We start from the raw sequence: 23,828 nt of genomic DNA, 5'->3' as shown, positions 1-23,828 counted from the left end.
CACAAAGTGCCTGGGCTGTACCACAGGCAAACTGGAGGGCTGGATACAGCAGTAAAGCCTTTTATGCTTTTGGGCCAAGTAGGCATCCTATAGCAAGCATCCTTCAGTCTTGAGAGACCATGAGTACGCGCTCCTGAGAGGTAAAGAATTTACTCAATTGGTTTTATGGCTGCCGCAGCTGTGCCTGAAGAGACCCACTCGAGAGAGACGATCTCTGCTGCATTCCTGAGCAGGTTGGGCCAAACTGCTCAAGAAAATATATTCAAAAGCAAAGACCGACACACCAAAATAAATCAGGGCTGGGAGTTTTGCCATGGACTTCAGTTGGATGCAAAATTAGGTTGGCAAAGAGTGCTTTAAAAAATCCCACCCTCAAAATGAAGGTCCCTCTTACGGTCTTATGGCACATTCATCACCATTATAAACAAGTACCTATTTACCCTACATTTCCCCTTATGGTCCATCTAATTTTAAAGAGAAAGCAAAGAAATGAAACATTCTTGGCCAAGCTACAGCCATCCAAATGGCTGCCTCATTTCATACCCTTACGATGCCATTTGTCACGACAGAAATCCTCTTATTTCATCACATATGAATAGACAGTAAAACCCCATTATTACTTTTGTTTAGCAATGACCACAAGTGACCGGCAACATACAAGACTCAAAAAGACAGACAGCCACTTCCTAAAAAGGACCAAAATGGAGAGGGCAGGAGACACTGTGAAAGCCGAAAGAGGGCGTACCTTTAAGGAGGAGACGGGAGCTGAGGTGCTCGGGCCCATTCAATCCATGGCCTAACTACAGGCAGGGGGAAATTAGTGCCAGCTCTACTGGTGGACTTCTGTAAAGTATTCACCTTTCCCTTAGGAATTAGGCCCAGTCCACCAAGCTACCTCAGATGCTACCACACAGCTATCATCTGGTAACTACTTTTTATCACTATCAGTCTAGTTGGATCTGATCAGGCTGGATTGGAACAGCTGACTGAGAAGAACAGCTGCTTAATTAAGTCTTCAGATCAAGACTGGGAGGCTTTCTGGAAGAGGTACTTTAATCAAACCAGTTACTGGGCTCAGTACAGGAGTAACTGAAATGCTATAGCCTATATTACACAGGAGGGCAGACTAGATGATCCAGTGGTCCCTTCTGACCTTTAATCTATGTATTGCCCATTGTCAAACCCATGCATTTCCCCCTATTAATTTTTTTCTTACTGCAATCCCACATGGCCACTACACACTTTTTACTTTAAGGCAATTTTGCCCTACAAACACAAGCAGAGTTAGCTGGTAATAATATTGAAATCATATGTTACAGCATATAAAGTGCTCCACCATTTATTGAAATGCTGGAGTAATGTTTACATCATTCAAACTAAAGAAATTGTTCAATTTTTTTTGGTTACTTACTAAAGTGGAACTTTATCTCTGCAAACACAGAGTCCCACTTGGCTTATCTATTTGGAAAATGCTATTGTGTTGTTACCTACTGTTTGGCACTGAAGAGAAAATAGAGATTTTTTAAAAAGTTATACATATAAATAATGGGGTGAGAGAGCAGAAACTGAGCAGGTATGAAATCTGAGATTTGGGCTAGTGAGTACTGAAAAATGACCCTGGCTACACATGCCCTTTTGAATTCAGCTAGGATTTCCTAGCCATCAGTCTTCCATTCTCAGTTGTGTTAGCAAAGAAATGACTCATGGACACATCATCATTGGAATTTCCAACCCTGAATCCTGGCAAAAAGAAAAAAAGTGAGCATAATGCATTTGGGGACAAAAATGGATTCTCTATAATCTTCCCTTCTCAATGGTTTAAAGTTCCTGTTTCTAGCTCTGCAGAGATATGATATTACATATAAAATATCACAGCTTTTCAAGTTTGTTCAGTACAGAAGAACTCTCATACCCAGAGCTGAATCTTACTGACCTTGGGCCTTGAATAAGGGGATGTTTGGGGGAAAAGAGGATCTCTCAAGCAAGCAACCTCAATATTGATGCAATATTGATGTTAAGAGATACCTACAACTCTGTTTGTATCCATGATGCCTGAAGAATATAACACAAGTCTATGGTTTTGGTTATTTATTTTATTATTTAAAGAAATTCCAAGACGTTTCTGCTTTCTGTCACCAGGGCCAAGCCAAATATCAGGCAAGATAACACCTCTGGCCACAAAACCATGTTTGTTATACTCAAGTGTGTTAACACAAGCTCTAAAAAATGCAGCTTTCATAACTTTTATTTTGTTTTATGTTTCTATTTTCTTTTATGCTAGGTTTTGAAAATGGACATAAGCATTGTTTGTTGTGCTTTGTGTAGCATGTTTAAGGGAAGTCTTTAGTTGCAAACTGTAAATATTCTACAAATGGCAGGTAGTAAATGAAAGGACCATTTTGGTCAAAAAGGCAAACAAATGACATGATTGTGTTCTCAGAGAAGAGACTAGTCTGGTATAGCTATGCATTTCAAGAAAACAAAACAATCTTTGTAAGATATTTATTTTTAGAAAGCATTAGGATTTCAAAAGAATATAAGAATGCTCTGTTTTAGAACAAAGAGGAATGTACAGATGTGCTGTCAGAGTAAAGACTAAGTCATAAAAGGAGGCTGTCTTTCTCCCCTCCTTCTTTCATAGAGAAAAAAACTCCACAGCTATAAAACTCCTAATGAAAGTAATTTCTTTTATAGGTACTCTAAACCTTCAAATGGTAAGAAAAACATTGATGGTTGGAAAATGTTTTACAGAAGATATTAGTAGCTTCCAGTTTATGTTTCCTCTCAATGGTGCAAACCTTGGTTATTTAAATTTTTGCAAGGACAAGCCTCTTTTGAGATGTGTATCTGCAAATATTTTATCTAAATGCAAAGTTTCTAATGTAAAAACTTCCTTATATCAGTGAAATAAATACAGTAAAAGCTTTGTTATATGGCATATTAGGGAGAGGTATTTCCAGTAGCGATAAGGAGGTTTTAGTACCGTTATACAAGGCACTGGTGAGACCTCATCTGGTATATCGTGTGCAGTTCTGGTCTCCCATGTTTAAGAAGGATGAATTCAAACTGGAACAGGTACAGAGAAGGGCTACTAGGATGATCCGAGGAATGGAAAACTTGTCTTATGAAAGGAGACTCAAGGAGCTTGGCTTGTTTAGCCTAACTAAAAGAAGGTTGAGGGGAGATATGATTGCTCTCTATAAATATATCAGAGGGATAAATACTGGGGAGGGAGAGGAATTATTTAAGCTCAATACCAATGTGGACACGAAGAAATGGATATAAACTGGCCACAGGAAGTTCAGACTTTAAATTAGATGAAGGTTTCTAACCATCAAGTGAAGTTTTGGAATAGCCTTCCAAGGAAAGCAGTGGGGGCAAAAGATCTATCTGGCTTTAAGATTAAACTTGATAAGTTTATGGAGGAGATGGTATGATGGGATAACATGATTTTGGTAATTAAGTGATCTTTAAATATTCATGGTAAATAGCCCTAATGGCCTGTGATGGGATGTTAGATGGGGTGGGATCTGAGTTACCCAGGAAAGAATTTTCTGTAGTATCTGGCTGGTGAATCTTGCCCATATGCTCAGGGTTTAGCTGATTGCCATATTTGGGGTCAGGAAGGAATTTTCCTCCAGGGCAGATTGGAAGGGCCCTGGAGGTTTTTCGCCTTCCTCTGTAGCATGAGGCACGGGTCACCTGCTGGAGGATTCTCTGCTCCTTGAAGTCTTTAAACCACGATTTGAGGACTTCAATAGCTCAGACATAGGTGAGGTTTTTTGCAGCAGTGGGTGGGTGAGATTCTGTGGCCTGCGTTGTGCAGGAGGTCAGACTAGATGATCATAATGGTCCCTTCTGACCTTAGTATCTATGAATCTATGAAATGGGGGGTGCCAGTTAGTCAAAAATTCCAGTTAACTAAGAGTTATACTTATCAATGGAGGGAAGGAGTTTGGGTGCGGGAGGGAGCTCATGGCTGGGGCACAGGACAGGGTGCAGGACATGGGCTTTGGGGGGGGGGGGTGGAGTTTAGGTGGGGTAGGGGGCTCAGGGCTGGGGGTTGGGATGCGGGGTGCCGGATCTGAGTGGCACGCACCTCAGGCAGCTCCCTACAAGTGGTGACATGTCCCTGCTGCTCCTAGGTGGACGTGCACCTAGGCAGCTCTGTGCGCTGCCTCCGCCCACAGACACCACCCCTGCAGCTCCCATTGGCCACGGTTCCTGGCCAATGGGAGCTGCGGAGCCAGGGCTTGGGGCGGGGCACGGGCAGTGCACAGTCCCGGCGGCCATTCCTCTGCCTAAGAGCAGCAGGGACATGTCACTGCTTCCGGGGAGCCACACTGAGCCAGACAACCCTATTGAAGATTTGTATTGGGAGATATCAGAAATGCTGGTTTCTATAGCTTTACGGTTGGTAAAGTGCCAGATAACACAGCTTTTACTGTAGTGGGATTTAATTCAAATAAGATTCTTAATATTCATTCATTTATCTGTCTTAAAACAGTTCCTTGAACTGCTTCTTTTGAGGAACTGATTTCAATATATACTTTCTTTGGTTTCATAGGACTTAGTTAATACTCCCTTTAGCCATTTATAAACTGCTTAGGTAATCCATCAAACTGAACAAGACTCACCTGCCCTTAATCAAAATTCCTTTGTCCATCTACAAACTGTTTTGGTTATGACATATTAAGAAAGGGCTCACTACCAACTTTTGTCTTAAGTTAACAACAGAAGAGTGCCCACCAGCAGTGAGCCCACCCTTAGAGGCATAATCTGTCCACAGAGAGACATATAGAAGAGACTGCAACTGAAGTAACCATTGTTTATTATTTGAGTTCTGCTTGTTCCAGTTTGTATAATAAATAAATACATACATACAGTACTTGCTTTGTCATTATGCCAGCGAGCGAAGAGACTGACTCTATAGCCTGGGCGATGGGGCACCTAAGTTCAAGTCCTTGCTCCAGTGAATTTTTAATTATTTATAAAATTAATAATATATAATGTGACGGGGCAAAGCCAGATGGCTATAGAAAAGTAGTGGGAGATAGATATATTAGCTCCAGGCTAAACAAATCCCTGGTACCAGGATAAGTGAAATGGAAGCTGCTCCAGGTCAATTAAGACACCTGGGGCCGATTAAGAACTTTCCAGAAGGCAGGGAGAATGCTAGGTTGATTGGGACACCTGAAGCCAATCAGGGGCTGGCTGAAAATAGTTCAAAGCCTCCCAGTCAGTCAGGTGGGTGTGCATGTCAGGAGCTGTGGGAGGAAGTTGCGCTGTTGGAGAGGCTGAGTAGTACACACCATATCAGGCACAAGGAAGGAGGCACTGAGATAAGGGTGAAGTGGAGCTTGAGGAATGAGGGCTACTGTGGGGGAAGTAGCCCAGGGAATTGTACATGTCATGTTTCTAAAAGGTCAGCTACCATAGCTGATACTATTAGGGTCCCTGGGCTGGAGCCCGGAGTAGAGGGTGGGCCCGGGCTCCCTCCCCCACCTTTGCCCCCTGATTAATCACCGAGACTGGGAGACAACAGAGACTGTGCAAGGAAGGATAACTTCTCCTCACCTCCCTCACTGGCTTACGATGAAAATGGCTCAGAGAGAGAAGGGTTATGTGGAGGGTCACAGTGAGTCTCTGAGGCTAGTGAAATCCGCCAGGAAACGTGGGACCCACAGAGGCAAGGACAGAGCTTTGTCACAACGATTATATATAATATTTATAAAAATATACAGCTTCAATAGGAGAGATTGAGAGAAAGAAAGAACAGCAGCCTATAGCCCACTGGTTAGGGCACTTACCTGGAAAGGGGGAGACCCAAGTACAAAGACCTTCTCCATATCAGGCAGGAGGATTGAACCCCAGCCTCTCACCTCCTGGGTAAGCACCTTAATCCACTGGGTTGGAAGTTATAAGAAGGGCACCACTTCTCCTGTTTTGTGAATCTATCCCTGGAAATGCCTGGAAACAAGATGTTTTGTTCAACCCTAAACAAACTTTTTCAGTTTGCCAAAAATTCCCCAAAATTCCTGATTTGGTTCAACCCAAACCAATTATCCCTCCATTTTTCAGAACTGCCAGCAAACTGGAAAAAAAGAAATCAGTTATTCACCCAACTCGACTCACGAAACCCATTAACGCTAGGTACTAATTATTTCATAAGCAAATTGCTTCCACACATAGCTTGGAATAGCCCCTCATTATCACAGCTCCAAATGACCCTCCATCCTACATAAATCTAATGCTCTGTATTTTCACTTCTATTGTTGCAAATTATTCAAAGCACAAATATTATATCATGAAACTGAGACAATAAGCAATGTTATTTATGCTAAAGCAGCTAATCTCACATTGATGGAAATTGATGCCCCTTTTTAAGCTAAGGATTTTATCATGCCTCCTACCACCATGGTATCTGAGCACCTTCTGTGTAAAAATCAATAGCATTAGCATAGTCCCTCGTGGATTTCACAAAGTCCATGGAACAATCTTCCATTCTCAAGTAAAAACTGCTTGAAGTAGTTTTTAAATAAATAATTTTTTTTTTTTTTTTAGTTAGTGGAGGTTTTGGAGTAGAAGAGGTGTCCATGTTGTGAATGTGTTTCTTGCAGTGAAAAGGCTTTTTCCAAAGAGAAAGGTTTTGCAATGTTTTCTAAAAATGGGCAGTCTCTGGATTTCCCTGATCTCCTCTAGAAGCCTGTCCCATAGTTGGATCACATTGATTGAAAATGCTTTGATCCCAGTTCTAACGCGTTTTGTCCTGGGCTTTGCAATCTGCATTGTCCGAGTGGAGCACAGCTATCATAGTGGGTCATAAATCAAAATGTGGTCTTTCATGTCGGAGTGGAAAAAATATTTCTAACTGAAAATATCATATATACTGTTGCTATGAGTAAGGCCTGAAGTAAGTAGAAAGAGGGAAAAAATATGCCCCCACCCCCAGTTGTTTGTTTATGCACGTGACATCATATAGCCAACCAGGCTGTGGGTAGTCAGCGAGAGTTCAGCCTACCAGTTAGAGCTAGGCTCATGGTGGGCAGAGTCCAGGAAATGGGCAGAGAGTCAGTACTGGTGAGAGAGAGAGAGAGAGAAGCCAAATGCCAGAACCGGAGGGACAACCACAGTTGTAAGCCAGAGGCAAAGTTGGGGATCAAAGCCAGAAATCTCAAGCAGGAGGGAAGCAGAGGCCTGGAGTAGGGACTGGAACAAGGGGAAGCACAGCTGAAGGCTTGGTACATGATGGGCAGCTCCTGATCTGCTGTTGTGGGTCAGGCTTATAAGCAGGCTGCTCAACCAGCACCAATCAGGGGCTGTGGCCACTCTGTCAGTTCCAAAGCAGTGAAACTGGGCTCACTGGGTGCCTAGTAGCAAAGTTACTTGGAACAGACCAGCAGCTGATCCTAGTTGGTCTGCTCCCTGATGCAGCACTTTACATACAGCAACTTACACTGTTTGGCTGATGGTCAATTGCCAGGATTGCCAGTTTTGGTTGGACGTATTCCTGGAGGTTTCATCACATGACATAATCTTTTAATTAAAATATTAATATTTAATTCACGGAGACTCCTGTAGGGTTGGCAACTCTATCAATTGCACTTCCTGTTGGGTGTGCTATCAGGAAGATATCCCTTATACCAGGGGTTCTCATACTGGGGGTCGTGACCCCTCAGAGGGTCATGAGGTTATTACGTGGGAGGTTGCAATCAGCCAGCCTCCACTCCGAAGACCTGCTTCTCCTCCAACATTTATAATCAAGTTAAATATAAAAAAATGTGTTTTTAATTTACAAGAGGGGAGGAGGTCACACTCAGAAGCTTGCTGTGTGAAGGGAGTCACCAGTGCAAAAGTTTGAGAACCACTGCTTTACACACTGGTCTAGATGGAAAACGTTCCCATGCACTCTGTGCTCCAAGCCCTGCAAGACAGTATTTACCAGTAACACAGTAGTAGAGCTGAAACCAAAACAGATGGTAGACAGATGTGTACACAGAGTGGAAAGGGAAAGATGGAACCTAAGCATGTTTGGTTGTATTGTCCCCTGGCTCACCCCAAAACACCCTTACAAACATCAGCAGGGAGCAATGAAAGAGTCCTACACTTTTTTTTTTTTTAAAACAACAGAACTGTCTACACATTGCGTAAAGCTCCACCGGAAGGCTGAATTTTCAAAAATTAGTTAATTTAAAAATAATTCAAACAGCCTGAGTCCCTTTGAACTTCACTGTGTTTCTTTCCTATGTACCTGCTACTACATTTGGAACTCAGCAGGATGAACATGATGATAATACTTGGTCACTCTAGGTGCACGTAGAACTTCAAATGTTCTACAAACAAACAATAGCCTTTGGGGACGCAAATATCTACCTTTTATACATGGGTAAAATGAGACAGGTGTTAAGCGGATTTGTTTATGGTCACATGACATGTAATTGGCAGATTTAGGAAGACAATCCAGGAGACCTAGCTGCCAGTCCTCTGCTCTAGCCACTACTCACCACACCCGCTCCCAACTCCAAAACCTCCACTGTGAGGATGCACAGCATCTCTGCATAGAAGGGTGGGCACTGGTTACTAGGAAAGGAGTGATTGTTGAGTCTCCAGCTCTCTAAATGAAAGCTTCTCCTTTATACCAGTGTAGATAGCAAAAGATATATTCAGCTTTTTGTTCTAGAGAGAGAAATTATCATCTTAACAGCCTGCTGCATTATGACCCCTGCACTAATCTTATTAAAAGAGAGGTTACTGGGCTCTTTGTTGGCAAACAGCACATTAATGAGAGCTCCTTGAAATAACCCCATTGCTAATATGCAGGGGAAATTACATTTTCCAGCGTAATTACTGTGTCAGTCAGACACCCCAACTCCAATACTAATTGCTTGTCTATAGATTCCAACAGCAGCTTGGTATATGGCAAACTCTGGGAAGAAAACAAGAGGAAGTTCATGTTATTAACAGAAAACCATGGTGATTTTAGGAGAACAGATCCTAAGTGGGGTAGCTACCAACATCCCAGCAGCTTGGCCAGAAGTAGGTCACTGTACTACTGAATATCATTCTACTGACCGCAGAGTCCCCTCCCCTCACAACCGCTTCTATCACAAACCATCTACTCTACAGCCCTTAGGGCACAGAAAGGGAGTGTCAAAGTACATCCCAAGTAACATCCTAAAAGCCAAACTACTTCTCCCTGTGATTCTGTCAGATCTCAGACTAAAGAGAATTAGCCTTAATCACATCCCCAAGGAGAAACAGGAGCTGTAGATAATGGCATTGATAATTCAGAAAGTGGGCTTCATGTCTTTCTGAGTCAGCAACAGAACGGTGCTCAGCATAGCTGTGTTGTGCTGTGTTACTGCCTTTCAGATTAGATAGAAAGCCAAAGCCCTAACAACTTGTGGTCAGTAGAAGCTGTCTTCTGAAGAACTGTTTAATGTTGCCAAGATGACTGGCTGCAGTGTTCCACCACAGAAATGGCTGCATTTCATAGCTATCCATGCATATATTTCATCTAATTGTAACTCTGCTCTCCATCACACAGTGTAAGCCTTGAGTAACTGAACTCAAGTCAAAGGCCTTATGTTCTCTTTGCCCATATCTATCTACCTACCACTTGTTTTGGTTTCAGCTCTTCGGTTATATTATTGGTACATACTGGTGTACATGTGAATGGAATTTGGTTAGCAGCCTATTTTGGAATCTGCTTTGTAAATTTAAGTGGTTCCCCCTTTCTGACGGTCTCCTTACTGCTTCCATAATGGGTCTGTTCCTCTAATCCCTCCCCAAGTAAAAGCTCCCCAGGACGTGCTCTTCCCTGCTAGGAATGGCAGTGTCCCATTTCGCAACACTTCCCAGCCTGTGACAACTTAAATGGCTACAGCAGGGCACACAACACTGACAGCATCTGTGCCCTGCCTTTTCATCTGTGCTGTTCTCCTATAATTACTGAGAGCTTCCCCTCCTGCTACAATTATTCCCCCCCCAGCTAATTATCAGCTCTGGAACTAAGCTGCTTTCCTCCCTCTGCCCTTGTTGCCATGACAACAACTGGCCCGCATCTGCCACTGAGTGAACAGTGGCCCATTTGGAAAGAAACAAAAAGTCTCATTGGCTGCGGTTGTGATTTCTTCCCATAAGTCGGATGTAAATATTGGGAGTCCCATCTAGGAAGGGATAAGAGGGACGTTTGGTGGGAATGCATCTAGGGAGTGCCAGCTGTAGGCAGTCTGCTGCTCTAGGCAGCCCAGCATGTCGGCTGTAAAGAACAGACACGGACACCAACACAGAGCAGCTGAAGATTTGGCTGCCCTTTTCACTGCAATAGGTGACTTCCTATTCTGCGTGTATTACATGGAAAACTGAGTACAAGGAACAAACTACCATATACAAAGATTATATGCAGTGGTGTTGTAGCTGTGTTGGTCCCAGGACATTAGAGACCTGGTGGGCGAGGTAATATCTTTTTATTGGACCAACTGCTGCTGTGAGAGAGGCAAGCTTTCGAGCTGAAGAAGAGCTCTGTGTAAGCTTGTCTCTTTCACCAACTGAAGTTTGTAGAATAAAAAAAATATATATATATATATTACCTCACCCACCTTGTTTCTCTAATATACAAAGGTGGTGTGGCCCCAGTGGACAGGGTGTCAGGAGACCTAGATTCTATACCCAGCTTTGCCACAGACTCTCTGTGCGATGTTTATTAAATGACTTCAGATCAAATTTTTCAATAGTGCGCTCTAATTCTGGGCGTCTCCAACATTTCTGGATGCCCAATTTGGGACATCTTGAGCCTGATTTTCTAGGTGCTGAGTTCCAACTGAAGTCTAACTTCAGCGCCTTCAAAAACTCCAACCCAACCTGGTTCAGGCTGCAAAACCAAAAATCATGCCCACCTCTAAAACATTTGTCCGTAAATTTTCATATGTCCATTTCTCCCATCTCTAATATAGGTTAAATGCTTACCCTTCAGAGATCCTTGAATAAAAAGCATTGTACAAAAGTATTAGCCCCTGACAGCCCCTAAAAGGCCTGCAGGTAGGGTTTATATTGGGGAAGTACAAGAGAGTATACATTCAGTTTGCACACTGCTGTAAAACAGTAACAACTTTTGGTCACTACTGATTTGGTGTGCATGGGAGAAGTGGAAGGTTCTAGATGTCATTACCAGTCCTCGGAGTTAGCCAGTCTCTCAGATTTTTTTGTTAAATCACATTAGAATCATCAAAATGTAGAGCTGGAAGGGACCTTGAGAAGTCATCAAGTCCAGGCCTCTGTGCTGAGGCAGGACCAAGTAAACCCACACCATCCCTGACAGGCGTTTGTCCGACTTGTTTTTTAAAAAGCCTCCTATGATGGGGATTCCACAACCTCCACTGGAAGCTGATTCCAGAGCTTAGTTATCCTTATAGTTAGAATGTTTTTCCTAATATCTAACCTAAATCTTCCTTGCCACAGATTAAGCCCAACACTTTTCTCCTACAATCAGTAGACATGGAGAACAATTGAACACAGTCCTCTGCATAAACAGTCTTTAACATATCTGAAGATTGTTATCAGGACCCGTCCCCCCGCCCTCTTCTTTTCTCAAGACTAAACATGCCCAGCTTTTTTTAACCTTTCCTCAAAGGTCAGGTTTTCTAAACCTTTTATCATTTTTGTTGCTCTCCTCTGGACTGTCTCCAATACATCCACTTCTTTCCTAAAGTGAGGTGCCCAGAACTGGGCACAGTAGTCCAACTGAGACCTCACCAGTGCCAATCAGAGTGGGACAATTATCTCCTGTATTTTACATATGACATTCCTGCTAATAAACCCGAGAATGATATTAGCCTTTCTCATAACTGCATCACACTGTTGACTTATTCAATTTGTGATCCACTATACTCTCCAGATCCTTTACAGCAGTACTACCACCTAGTCAGTTATTTCCCATTTTGTATTTGTTTTTTTCTTCCTAAGTGAAGCGCTTTCCACTTGTCTTTATTGAATTGCATCTTGCTGATTTCAGACCACTTCTCAAGGTAGTTTTGAATTCTAATCTTATTCTCCAAAGTGTTGCAACCCCTCCCAGTTTGGTGTCATCTGCAAATTGTATAAGCATACTCTCCATTTCATTATCCAAGTCATTAATGAAAATATTGAATAATACTGGGCCCAGGATTGACCCCTGCAGGACCCCATTAGATACAACCTCCCAATTTGATAGTAAACCGCTAGTAATTACTCTGAGTATGGTCTTTCAATCAGTTGTGTATCAACCTTATAGTAATTTAATCTAATTTGTTTATGGGAATGTTATGTGGAACTGTGCCAAAAGCCTTACTAAAAATAAAGATATAATCACATCTAGTGCTTCCCTACTATCCACTTGGACGCTAACCCTGTCAAAGAAGGAAAGTAGGTTGGTTTGACATGATTTGTTCTTGACAAATCCATGCTGGTTATTCCTTATAACCCTGTTACCCTCCAGGTGCTAACAAATTAGTTCCAGTTTCTTTCCAGGTATCAAAGTTAGGGTGATTGGTCTATAATTCCCCGAGTCCTCTTCATCCCCCCCTTTTAAAGATAGGTACTATGTTTGTCCTACTCCAGTCTTCTAGGACCCCACCCATCCTCTAGGAGTTCTCAAAGATAAGCAACTTTGGAACCATTAGCAATTAATCTAGCTCCTTAAGAACCCTAGAAAGAATTTCATTCAACCCCGCTGACATGAATACATCTAACTTCTCTAAATATTCTTAAACCTGTTCTTTCCCTATTTTGGCTTTCATTCCTTCCCCCTTACTGCTAATATTAATTGTGTTGAGCGTATGGTCACAATTACCCTTTTTAGTGAAGACTGACGTAAAATGGGCATTAAACACCTCAGCTTTCTTGATGTCATCAATTATTAGTTCTCCTTCCCTGCTAACTAGAGGACCTACACTTTTCCTCGTTTTTCTCTTTAATGCATTTAAAGAGCATCATCTTATTGCCTTTTATGTCCCTTGCTAGGTGTAACTCAGTTTGTGCCTTATCCATTCCGGTTTTGTTCCTACATGTTTGTGCTATTCTTTTGTACTCCTTCATAGCAATTTGTCCATGTATCCATTTTTTGAGGGATTCCTTTTTGATTTTCAGGTCATTAAAGAGCTCCGAATAGAGCTATATTGTCTTCCTACTATTCTTCCAATCTTTCTTTTATATTGGGATAGTTTGCAGTGTGCCTTTAATATTGTCCCCTGGAGAAATTGCCAGCTCTCCTGAACTCCTCCTTCCTTTAGATTTTCTTCCCATGAGATCTTATCTACCCGTTCTTTGAGTTTGTTCAAGTCGGATTTTTTTGAAGTCTTTTAATATGTTTAAAAGTAGTTGAGATAGCATTACTTTTATTTTTTTTAAAACGGTGCTAGCCAATCCCCATTTACACAGAGGGAACTCGCCAGATCTATAAAATCCCTTTAGAATAATTCATTTACAAATATTTTATGCTTGCATAGCACCTCACATTGATCAGAATGAATGAGGAAACGTTCTACAAAAAGAGGAAGTAAACAGCAAGATGATGAATTATTTTGCATTGTACAGAGGGGGATAACAAGGAGCAGTGGGATAAAGCTAAGGAATAGAAATTTAGGTTCTAACAAGGAAAAACTTCTTGACAGCAAGATCTATACAGCAGAAAACTGAAATAATCTCCCAAGGGGAGTGAAATGTCACAAGCCCCAACCCTGGAGACATTTTAAAGTGCAACAGAAAAAACCGGGAAAATATATTGCACAGAATAATCTTGAATCTAATAGACACCTTGTCCTCTTGCCTCATAACAGAACTGCTATGGTTCTGTTATGCCAAAAGGTGCTAGTAGTTGACTGTTAAGGTCACCTGATGAATAAGCACCCAAGATGAAATCTCTCCAGAGAAAGGAGTTAAAAATGCCATACAGAACTGCATCCCGAGTTGTTGAGGATATAATGTGCTTTAAAGCACCCTTCTCTGTGCCCTTTCACCTTTCTGGCTTCCTTTGTATTGAAACGGAGTTACACTAAAGGAGGGAAGACGCCCAGGCTCACCTTTTTGCAGGCCATGTAGTCTCTGAGCAACCTGAGAATAGGGGGATGCCAGGTAAAAAGTGCAGGGGCTGAAGGAGAAAAGGGGCACAGAGTTGATAAAGCAAATAGGGTGGAATCCAAGAAGGGTCTTCAGTGCTACAATGCTGAGTATCAAAGCACCGAACTTTTAGCCACCTAGAAAAATTACAGGAACACCACTGTGATCAGCAAAGCAGAGTTAGGCACCTAGGCTCCTTATACAATGAATGGGGAGCGATGGCACCTGAGATTATGCAATTCACAAAAGCCAGCACACTAGACAGAGAGTGGCCTAAACACACCAATCGGAGATGCCGAATGCAGAGATGCATGCACACCCCTCTCTTATCTCTTGCAATCCATGAATGGGAACCTACCTCCTGGAGTTAGGTGGTTTAGGCATTTAGGCCCCTTCTCATGGGAATGAGTTAAGCACTTGTTAAGTAACCCCACATCAGACTATGCCATAACTCTGTAGTTAGAGAACTCTCCTAAAAGGTGGGAGACCCCTGTTCATATCCCCTCTCCCACTTTGGCAGAGAGGGAGAACTGAATCTGGATCTCCCACTGCCCAGGCAAGTGTTCTGTCCACTGGGCTATTCGGTGGGCAGTGAGGTCACCGCTCCCTCCATTTCAAATGGGACCCAATTTGGTAGGCAGCCAGTGACCACACCTACCTGATCAGGACCTGCACACAACATAGTTGGCCAAATGCTCATTTTCCCCGTTCGTGAACCACACAGGGGCTTAGGTGGGAGATAGGCATTTGTAGGCCTAGAATGTGACAGTAGTGCACATGCCCCAGAGTCTAAAACTTAGGTGCCCAGTTTACAGCAGAATGTTAGGTGCCGAGTCTGTTTAGGCACTTACGGAGTCTGGAAGCAGCCAAGCTGGAGTTCCATGGATAGCAGTGGTGCTGTGCATGGGTTCTTAGGCACTTAATGCTAACGTTTAGGTACATAAGTTGCTTCATAGATCACACCCTTAGCCTTGCATGAGGCCCTGAAGACAGAGATCCAAGAAAACTACTTCTTAGGACAGGGCACTGGTGCCTTACCTGAGGATTCTGCAAGAGAGCTTTTTGCCTGGATGAAGTCTATTGCCACCCTGTTCAAAGAAACAGGTCTTGTGCACGTTTTGTGAACATGAATGTTACATTAAGAAAATACCCAACTCTTCATCAATTACAAGGCCCAGAACTCTGCTACTGTTCAGCAAAAGAGCAATAATTCTATAACACAAATGCTAGGGATATGGGGCCTACCAGTTTTTCTAGCTGACAAAACATCATGCCCGTTTTCTCCCACGTATGTGTTTGTTAAATAGATACTTTTACAGATGCTGGTCAAGTTGTATTCAACTGGGCACACCTTGAAACCAGGAGAGCTTTCAGCTGCACTTTGTTACTTAAGCAGAATAGCTGTCCTACTGAATGTGCCTGGCCAGCTCATTAAGTTCCGTCACACTGTCCTGTTTATTGTGCCAGAGCTGAGAACATAAGTCATAAGAAATAAAATTATATATGTCTCCACTGGGTAACATGTCTGTGACCATCCAGCCTCCAGGAAGCAGTAGTGTAAAAAAAGAAACTGAACTGGGAACACAAAAACAAATACTTCATTTGCTGAGAGACTGAGGTAATAGCCTATTTTTTGTGGCCCACAGGAAATTATGTTTACCCATGCAGAAGATTAGGCCAATGACCCATCACAAGCATTTGGAACAGGTCTACACTGCAATTAAAAATCTGCTTCAGGCCTCTGCCAGCTGACTTGGGCTCACAGGGCTCAGGCTAAGGGGCTGTTTAATTGCAGTGTACAGGTTTGGGCTCCAGGACCCCATGAGGTGGGAGGGTCCCAGAGCTCGAGCCTGAACCTCTGCAATGCAACTGATCAGCCCCTTAGCCCAAGCCCAAGCCATCTGGGACGGGCCAGCCATGGGTATCTAACTGCAGTGTAGACATACCCTTAGACACACTTTATGCCATCCCTTCACTGGATTCTGAGTGCCCCCAGCCCCATCTGTCTCTTGGGATGACAGATAAGTCTTTGTAGCTTTGAAAAAGGATAATCTTTCTTCTTCGCTACTATTCCAAGAAGTAGTAATAAGATCCGCTACCTGTCAGCATCACCTCTCAGCTTCTCATTAATGTTACTTAATTGTGCTGAGTTGCACATGTACTCCATGGGATGAATTACAAATTGCTGCCAGGACTTTAAAAGAGACTTTCACAAGTCAAGTAAGACTAGGTAGTAGAGAAAAGCATACTACTTCTAAGGAAATAGCAACTTAAATCAGTAATTTCCTTATTGTATTAAAAACGGTCCTATATAAAGACAATGCAGCCGTAACCCTGCTCTTATCGAGAGATGGTCCCAGATTCCCTGGGCTGCAGACCTGTGCTCTACACAACACTGGAAAGAGGGAGCAGAGTCCCCAGTATATGCATTTAAGTTTTTTAAAAAGAAAGTCCGTCAAGTAGCTGAACAGGAAAGAAATCTAAGGTATTTAAAAAACATCCCTTATTACATCATAAAGAGTAACTATATGCACCAAAACCCAAACAGATCACATTCAGTAAGTGGGAGAAATTAATAAGTCAAAGTAAGGTCTGCACTTCTAGCAATGCAGAGGATGAAGTCACTGACAATACCCCAGCAAGAATACCACAGTGTAAATGCCTGCATAGATTAGACTTATAAAGGTTTCATCAGGATTTCTCATTCTTGCCCCATACAGAGTTCACCAGCATGGTAGGTAAGAGTAAGGTGAATGGAGCAATGTCAAAAAAGTGAAAACTCTATGCTCCTGAAAGAACATCTTGGCATTGTCAGGGTAGTTTAAAGAGCCAGTTCTGTCTGTAGCAAAAACAAAGTTAACAATTGTCAGACTTCTGACTAAATTCCTCTCTTTGTTCATCACTAAAGAGGTCACACATTCTCCATGAAGATGGGATAGGGTTTTAGTTTATAACTGGTATGCACACTATTAGAGGAGGAAATACCTGCTCATCTATGGCTAGAACCTCAAAGCAGTTATTACAATTAAAATATATTTAACCAATAGGCCAAACGTAAGAGTCCCCAGTCAGACTAACCAGTTGCTGGATGACAGGAGAATATTGCATTCTGATTCTTCAGTTAAATGCTACCTGTCACAAGGTGACTGACCCTTTTAAAGAAGTGGGGGCTCAGTCTCATCTGTGAATGATCAGCTACTTCCCAGCTGAGACTGATCAAGTGACTATACAAGCCACCAAGTGTCTCAGTTGAGCAAGCAAGCTGTGGGGAGCAGATGGCTCTCTGTGGCTGGCCTGAAGCAGTGGGAAAGAGGCTTCTGGGACCCTACAGCCTGCTTTGGTATGCGGACTAGCTTTATTTGGTGTTACTTTGTGAGTCTTATGGTTGAGGAATAAAACTGTACCCTGAAGGAAGGCCCTGAACAGATTTTGGGTGCTGCCTTAGTCTTTCCCGGGCTGGAGGAGACGGGCCGGTGGCCTATGTTACCTTTAAATGAGGCTGAGAAAGCAAGCTCACCGATTCCTGATGTCTTCTTATTAATGGGACCAACAGATGTTACGGCCAACAATATATAAAGAATTCACCACAGAACCTACTCTTAAAGGAACCATAGAGTGGCCACCTCTGGGGCTGGCTTCAGAGACTTTAGAGGAATCTTATTCTAGAGCACACGGCCATTCTTCTTAATAATTACTGGGGTGCTCCCTGCATAAGTGACCCCTTCAGACACACCAGTCTAAACATCCGTAAATGGGCACACAGTTACCACATCACCCACACCTCTTTCCCCCAGCTCCCCAACCTGAGCCATCATGAATTATGCTCACAGCATTAAACATACAATAAGTGATAGAGAGGGACCATTTAAGATATTCTGGTGTGGACAGCACTCTCTTGGAAGCATGCTGAAACTTACAAAATAAAAAGCATTGCAATTAGCAAGCTGTTATGCTCTGAAAATCAATTACTGCTTGGGTTTTGTTAGAGACAGAGCTCACATAAAGTAGCCCCACTTTTCATCCTACTGAGGGAAAGAAAGGAGAGGGAGAAGAAAGATCCCGCTCACCCTACACAGCTGAAGTGTGACAGGTGAGTCTATACACATCAGTCCTACAAGAGTATTTGAAGGTCTTTTAGAATGATAAATGGCTCCTCTCTCACATGCTCTCTGCTTCCCTAGTATCACAGTCATATGCCTGGGCTTAAGAGAAAGCCCACCGAAATTAAGGTAATGCAACAATGAATCAATTGCAACCAAGCAATGAATTCATAACAGCAGAGAAATAAAAGGGCTGCATTAGCATTCCTGCTCAGAGTGCAATGAACTGATGATGCACAGCTCACTTTATGGAGCACACTTTGTGTGTCAGAGCAACTCACAGCAGAAAAGACAAAACAAATGCTTTCTAACAAGACACCTACTGTCCAAGTCACAAATATAGACACTGTCTTTTTTGCCAGCCCACTCCCACAAAAATGTTAATCTTATTTAAATACTATGGGCCTGCTTTTCCTCTCAGTTCCACCCTCTCAGTTCCATTTAACTCACTGGAGTTGTACTGGGGCAGACCATTATGAAGAGAATCTGGCCCTATATTGCTAGTATACAGAAGGCTCTCTGAAGAGAGAGAGGCCGTAATTTTAAAGCATAACCTGGGCTAGCCCTGCATACGGAGCTCCGAACAGATGTACTGAGGGGGCACATTCTAGCTACTGTGAACCTTAAGGCTATTACTGCCTTAGTTTTCTAATACCTAGTGTCAGTTTTGTATCACAGTTATATTCCAAAAGCAAGGCTAGCTTATGTAGGGGGCAGGAAAAGTTGCAAGGGTATTATATGGAGCCTGGAAGCCTTGGTAGTGTCGTTTGACATACAAAGTTTAAGCCAAATAATTTTATCTGGTGGGCAAATAAAATACCATTTGCTTTTTCATCATCATGCTAAGGGTGGGTGATTAGATTTTGCGTTTAGGCTGAAAATTTTTTGACGACAGTTTCACAGAGTGCAATATACTTCACCTCCAGATCAGGCAGAAGGAGGATAAGAAACTCACCTGGACAGGAACAGCCCGGAATAGCAGGCAGAAGATGGAAAGCTGCTGTCTGTTTTACAAGTCTGCCCTCAGCAAAAACAGTCTTTAAAATGACTAAGCACTTAAACCTCCATCTCCATGCACATCAATATGCCCCCGCCCAAACGAGTTCTAATCAGAGAGAGACAAAATAAGGGCAGATGGAAAGACAATGGACAACTACTCCCTAGTGGCAAAGCGGGCTATTAACTCAAAATTGTTCTGTGTAAGGTGAGCAGATTGTTCCTGTTTATAATTTACTCTTCTTCTGGGATCCTGTTAATATCTCTTTACTGTCACTGAGATAGCTTTAGTAAAGCTAGGGCTCCGATGGCTGTAGGGTTGGATGGGTGCCCGAAGTAACTCTCAAACTCTTCCTTTATTCATCACATTGAAGGGTATTTGTAAGTGATGCAGGAATAAGAACCTATGATCATAAAAGTGCATGAGAAAATTACTGTCCAATATTGCTACAGTGTAAGTGCAGACTCCATACAGCATGCACACTACTATGGTAGGGTGCAAGCTTCATTTTGTGCATGTTTGCTTTACAATCACTCTTCATTTTCATCAGGGATTTCAATCACTGTTGTTTAGAATAATGACGGGTTATATTCGGAATCCTAGGAAATGAGCAGTATAGAAAGCCCTGTAGCTCATCTATTGCAAAGTAAGCACAGCATCCAGAATGTTTGATACTAGTATTGCATATATGGAAGGTGAAGTGGCTAAAGAAAGCATGGATGTGATATGAGATACCAGGGTCGGCTCCAGGCACCAGCTTTCCAAGCAGGTGCTTGGGGAGTCATTCAGAATGGGGCAGCAGTTCGTGTCTCGCAGCGGCAATTCGGCGGCAGCTCCACCGCTTTTCCCACCATGGCGGCTTTTGGGCGCAACTCCGCCGCTCTTCCTGGAGCGGTGGCAATTCAGTGGCAGCTCTGCCGCTGTTGTTGCGGCGGCAATTCGGCGGCAACTGCTTGGGGCGGCAAAATTGGTAGAGCTGCCCCTGTGAGATACTAAGCCATTTGTTACAATGCACAGAGGCTTGGAGGTAAGTGGGAAAGGTGAAGTCACTAGGAACCAACCATTTAGGCCAGAGAAATGGCATTTTAAAATTTCTACTGGGGCTTTCATCATGAAGTGTTTTACACGCTATAGAAACAGAGCATGAGCAAAATGCAAACCCCGTGCAGCAGGAAGGCAACAGTAGAGAGGCAGAGAAAGGAAATTTTGGCAAGGACACCAATGCAAATTCCTCCTCTTACAAAGAGGGCCATGAAATTTTTAGTATCCACAAAGAACACTGATTTTTAAAAGGACTTTATCCAACATACATGCACTTGTACATAGGCTAGATTAAGGCAGTCTAGCCCTTAGGAATACCCTTAATATGGAGGCCTTGACAGTCCTGTCACCCTTTAACTGGGGTGGTAGTGGAAAGGGCCACCCACACAAAAGCTGAGGCCTCCACCACCACTACTCTTTGGACTAGTAGAGGCCTCTCCTAATCTCTGGGCCACCACATAAGAATGGCCATACTGGGTCACACCAATGGTCCATCTAGACCAGTATCCTGTCTTCTGACAGTAGCCGGTGCTAGACGCTCCAGAGGGAATGAACAGAACAGGGCAATTATCGAGTGATCCATCTCCTGTCGTCCAGTCCCAGCGTCTGCCAGTCAGAGGCTTACGGACACCCAGAGCATGGATTTGCATCCCTGATTATCTTGACTAACAGCCACCGATGGACCTATCCTTCATGAATTTATCTATTTCTTTTTTGAACCCAGTTATTCTTGTGACCTTCACAACATCCCTTGGCAATGAGTTCCATAAGTTGATTGTGCGTTGTGTGAAGAAGTACTTCCTTTTGTTTGTTTTAAACCTGCTGCCTATTAATTTCATTGGGTGACTGTTGGTTCTTGTGTTACATGAGGGGGTAAACAACACTTCCTTATTCACTTTCTCCACACCTTTCATGACTTTATAGATTTCTATCATATTCCGCCCCCACCACCTTATCTCTCTTCTAAGATGAGCAGTCCCAATCTATTTAATCTCTCCTCAAATGAAAGCTGTTCCATACCTCTAACAATTTCTGTTGCCCTTCTCTATATGTTTTCTGAGATAGAACGACCAAACTGTACACAGTATTCAAGGTGTGGGTGTAGCATGGATGTATATAGTAGCATTATGATATTTTCTTTATTATCTGTCCTTTTCCTAATGGTTTCTTTTAACATATCTGAAGCTGCTGCAGAGTCCAGCAACCTTGAAGCAGATTTTAGGTCTGATGTGCCATTGAGTAGGTGAGAACTTCTGTACAGGCTGAGGCAGCTGGCCATGAAACCTGTCTTCCCATGGGCTGGGGTCCATCCCAAAAGGAGAGAGAACTCAACCCCTGCCCACCTCAGCAGAGGGATGTGAATGGTAGGGTGGCTTGCCAAGTTTTTCGCTGGGGTGTGATATCAGCAAAGTCCTGCCAGAGCAGCAGGGACCAGCTCTGTTTCAGTGGTCTCGGTGGCCTTTGATGTTGCTTCTCCCTCTGTTGGAGTAGACAGACTCATGGCCAGCTGCCTCAGTCTATGCACAAGGTCTCATTTACTCCATGGCACATTTGACCTAAAATCTACTTCAGAGTCCCTCGACTCTACAGCAGCTTCAGATATGTTGAAAGAATTGAGATTTTTATTAACCAAACGATAGTCAGCACAGTAACCCCTGTGTTATTCTGATATTAAAGTCAATTCTACACTTTTTCCACATTTTCAGTGTACCACAATGCATCCACAGTTTTTTGGGTTATTAACACTATTGAGAGAGAATGCAAACACTGCATGGAATGGTCTAATAACAACAGGCAGAATATTACTTGTCCTGGGCTCCAGGCAATCCAAGCTGGTGCAAGAATTGGAATAGCAATTCATAGTGTTATTTTTAACTATACTCCCCCATTTACAGAAGTGTTGTTGCCTCTCCTGATCTCTCTCTTACATTAAGCTGCATTCCAAAATTGTTATCAGCACCTTTGTCAACAAGATGCAGTTGACTTTCAGTGATGGTGAAGAGCATATCATAAATGAATGAATAAGAACAGCAAAATTGGCACCGAAGTGTTAGTTACAATAGACCCAGACAGACAGAAGCTCAACATAAACAAACTAATCAATACCAATGAGTACACCAGGGCATCTTCATGGAGGCAGCAATGTATCACTGGGTTCTAACGACTTAACACCATTTGTTACCTACCGGCTGCAATTTTGAAATGACACTAAACCATCTGCAGCCAGATCAAAAGTCCCACACTAACAGAACATGAAGAACTGCTTTACCTCTGTCATCCCATTACCTTAAACTGTTCATTCTTACCATACTCCCCAATTCAGCCCATCCACAGATTCAGTTGTTCATTTAGGATCCTACATATGTAGGATGCTACAAGTCTTTTGAAGACTATTAGAATACATGTAACACTTTCCTGAGCGTCAATGAACTCCCAGTCTCTATTCAAGCCTAAATTAATTGTATCCAGTTTGCAAATTAATTCCAATTCAGCAGTCTCTCATTGGAGTCTGTTTCTGAAGTCTTTTTGTTGTAATATTGAGACTTTTAGGTCTGTAATCGAGTGACCAGAGAGATTGAAGTGTTCTCCGACTGGTTTTTGAATGTTATAATTCTTGACATAATTATAATATGTAATCTGATTTCTGACATCTGATTTGTGTCCATTTATTCTTTTACGTAGAGACTGTCCAGTTTGACCAATGTACATGGCAGAGGGGCATTGCTGGCACATGATGGCATATATCACAGACTCCAACGAGAGACTGCTGAATTGGAATTAATTTGCAAACTGGATACAATTAACTTAGGCTTGAATAGAGACTGGAAGTGGATGGGTCATTATACAAAGTAAAACTATTTCCCCATGTTTATTTCCCCCACCCCAACCCCACACATTCTCATTAACTGCTGGAAATAGCCCACCTTGATTATCACTACAAAAGGTTTTCTCTCCCCCCCCACCCCGCTCTCCTGCTGGTTTTAGCTCATCTTAAGTGATCACTCTCCTTACAGTGTGTATGATAACACCCATTGTTTCATGTTCTGTGTGTATATAAATCTCCTCACTGTATTTTCCACTGAATGCATCTGATGAAGTGAGCTGTAGCTCACGAAAGCTTATGCTCAAATAAACTGGTTAGTCGCTAAGCTGCCACAAGTACTCCTTTTCTTTTTAGAGTTATGATAGTAAGCATTAAAGAAATAACTAAATTTTGGAAAGGTTATAAACCCTCATGCTTTGGGACATAAAACCACTTCTAACTAATGGGGGGTGGGAAGAAACTTTCCTTGTTAGGGCAATGAGTTGGTTATTCCATAATTGCTTTCTGGAGAGTTTCTTGTACCTTTCTCTGGCCACTGTTGAAGACATGATAATGAACCAGCCCCTATATTTAACAACAATTCACGTTCCCCCTTCTTTCTAATTCTTGGATTTAACATTTCAGCATGCATGCATTTTCTCATTTTAAAAAGGATAACATTTAATTTAGGATTGAATAAGAGTTACATAATGTAACAGTAACCACAGGGGTCAGCATCCACTGATTCTCATTGTACTTGTTCACTTTTGTAGCATAAAAGATTAAAAAGGAG

General features: G+C 42.6%; 1 protein-coding gene across 5 annotated transcripts in view; it reads right to left on the bottom strand.

Annotated features, from left to right (window-relative positions):
• TRIM44 (tripartite motif containing 44) overlaps positions 1-23,828 on the bottom strand; it is a 101,036-nt gene that overhangs the window by 30,593 nt on the left and 46,615 nt on the right. Inside the window, exon 5 of one of the 5 annotated variants that reach the window (XR_005225460.2) lies at positions 5,811-5,970. The exons of 2 other annotated variants lie outside the window; for them this stretch is intronic. Coding sequence is in view for 2 of the 3 variants with exons in the window: in XM_043548311.1 (XP_043404246.1) it covers positions 19,534-19,594 (61 nt within the window). In the remaining variant the exon portion in view is untranslated. Of the gene's footprint in view, positions 1-5,810; positions 5,971-19,149; positions 19,595-23,828 lie in introns of those variants that run through there. 2 more of the 5 variants (XM_043548311.1, XM_037900052.2) reach the window with 2 other exon arrangements.

The sequence above is a fragment of the Chelonia mydas genome, chromosome 6 (assembly GCF_015237465.2).
Source record: "Chelonia mydas isolate rCheMyd1 chromosome 6, rCheMyd1.pri.v2, whole genome shotgun sequence".
Lineage (NCBI taxonomy): Eukaryota > Metazoa > Chordata > Testudines > Cheloniidae > Chelonia > Chelonia mydas.
This window is presented reverse-complemented; position numbering and strand designations above follow the sequence as displayed.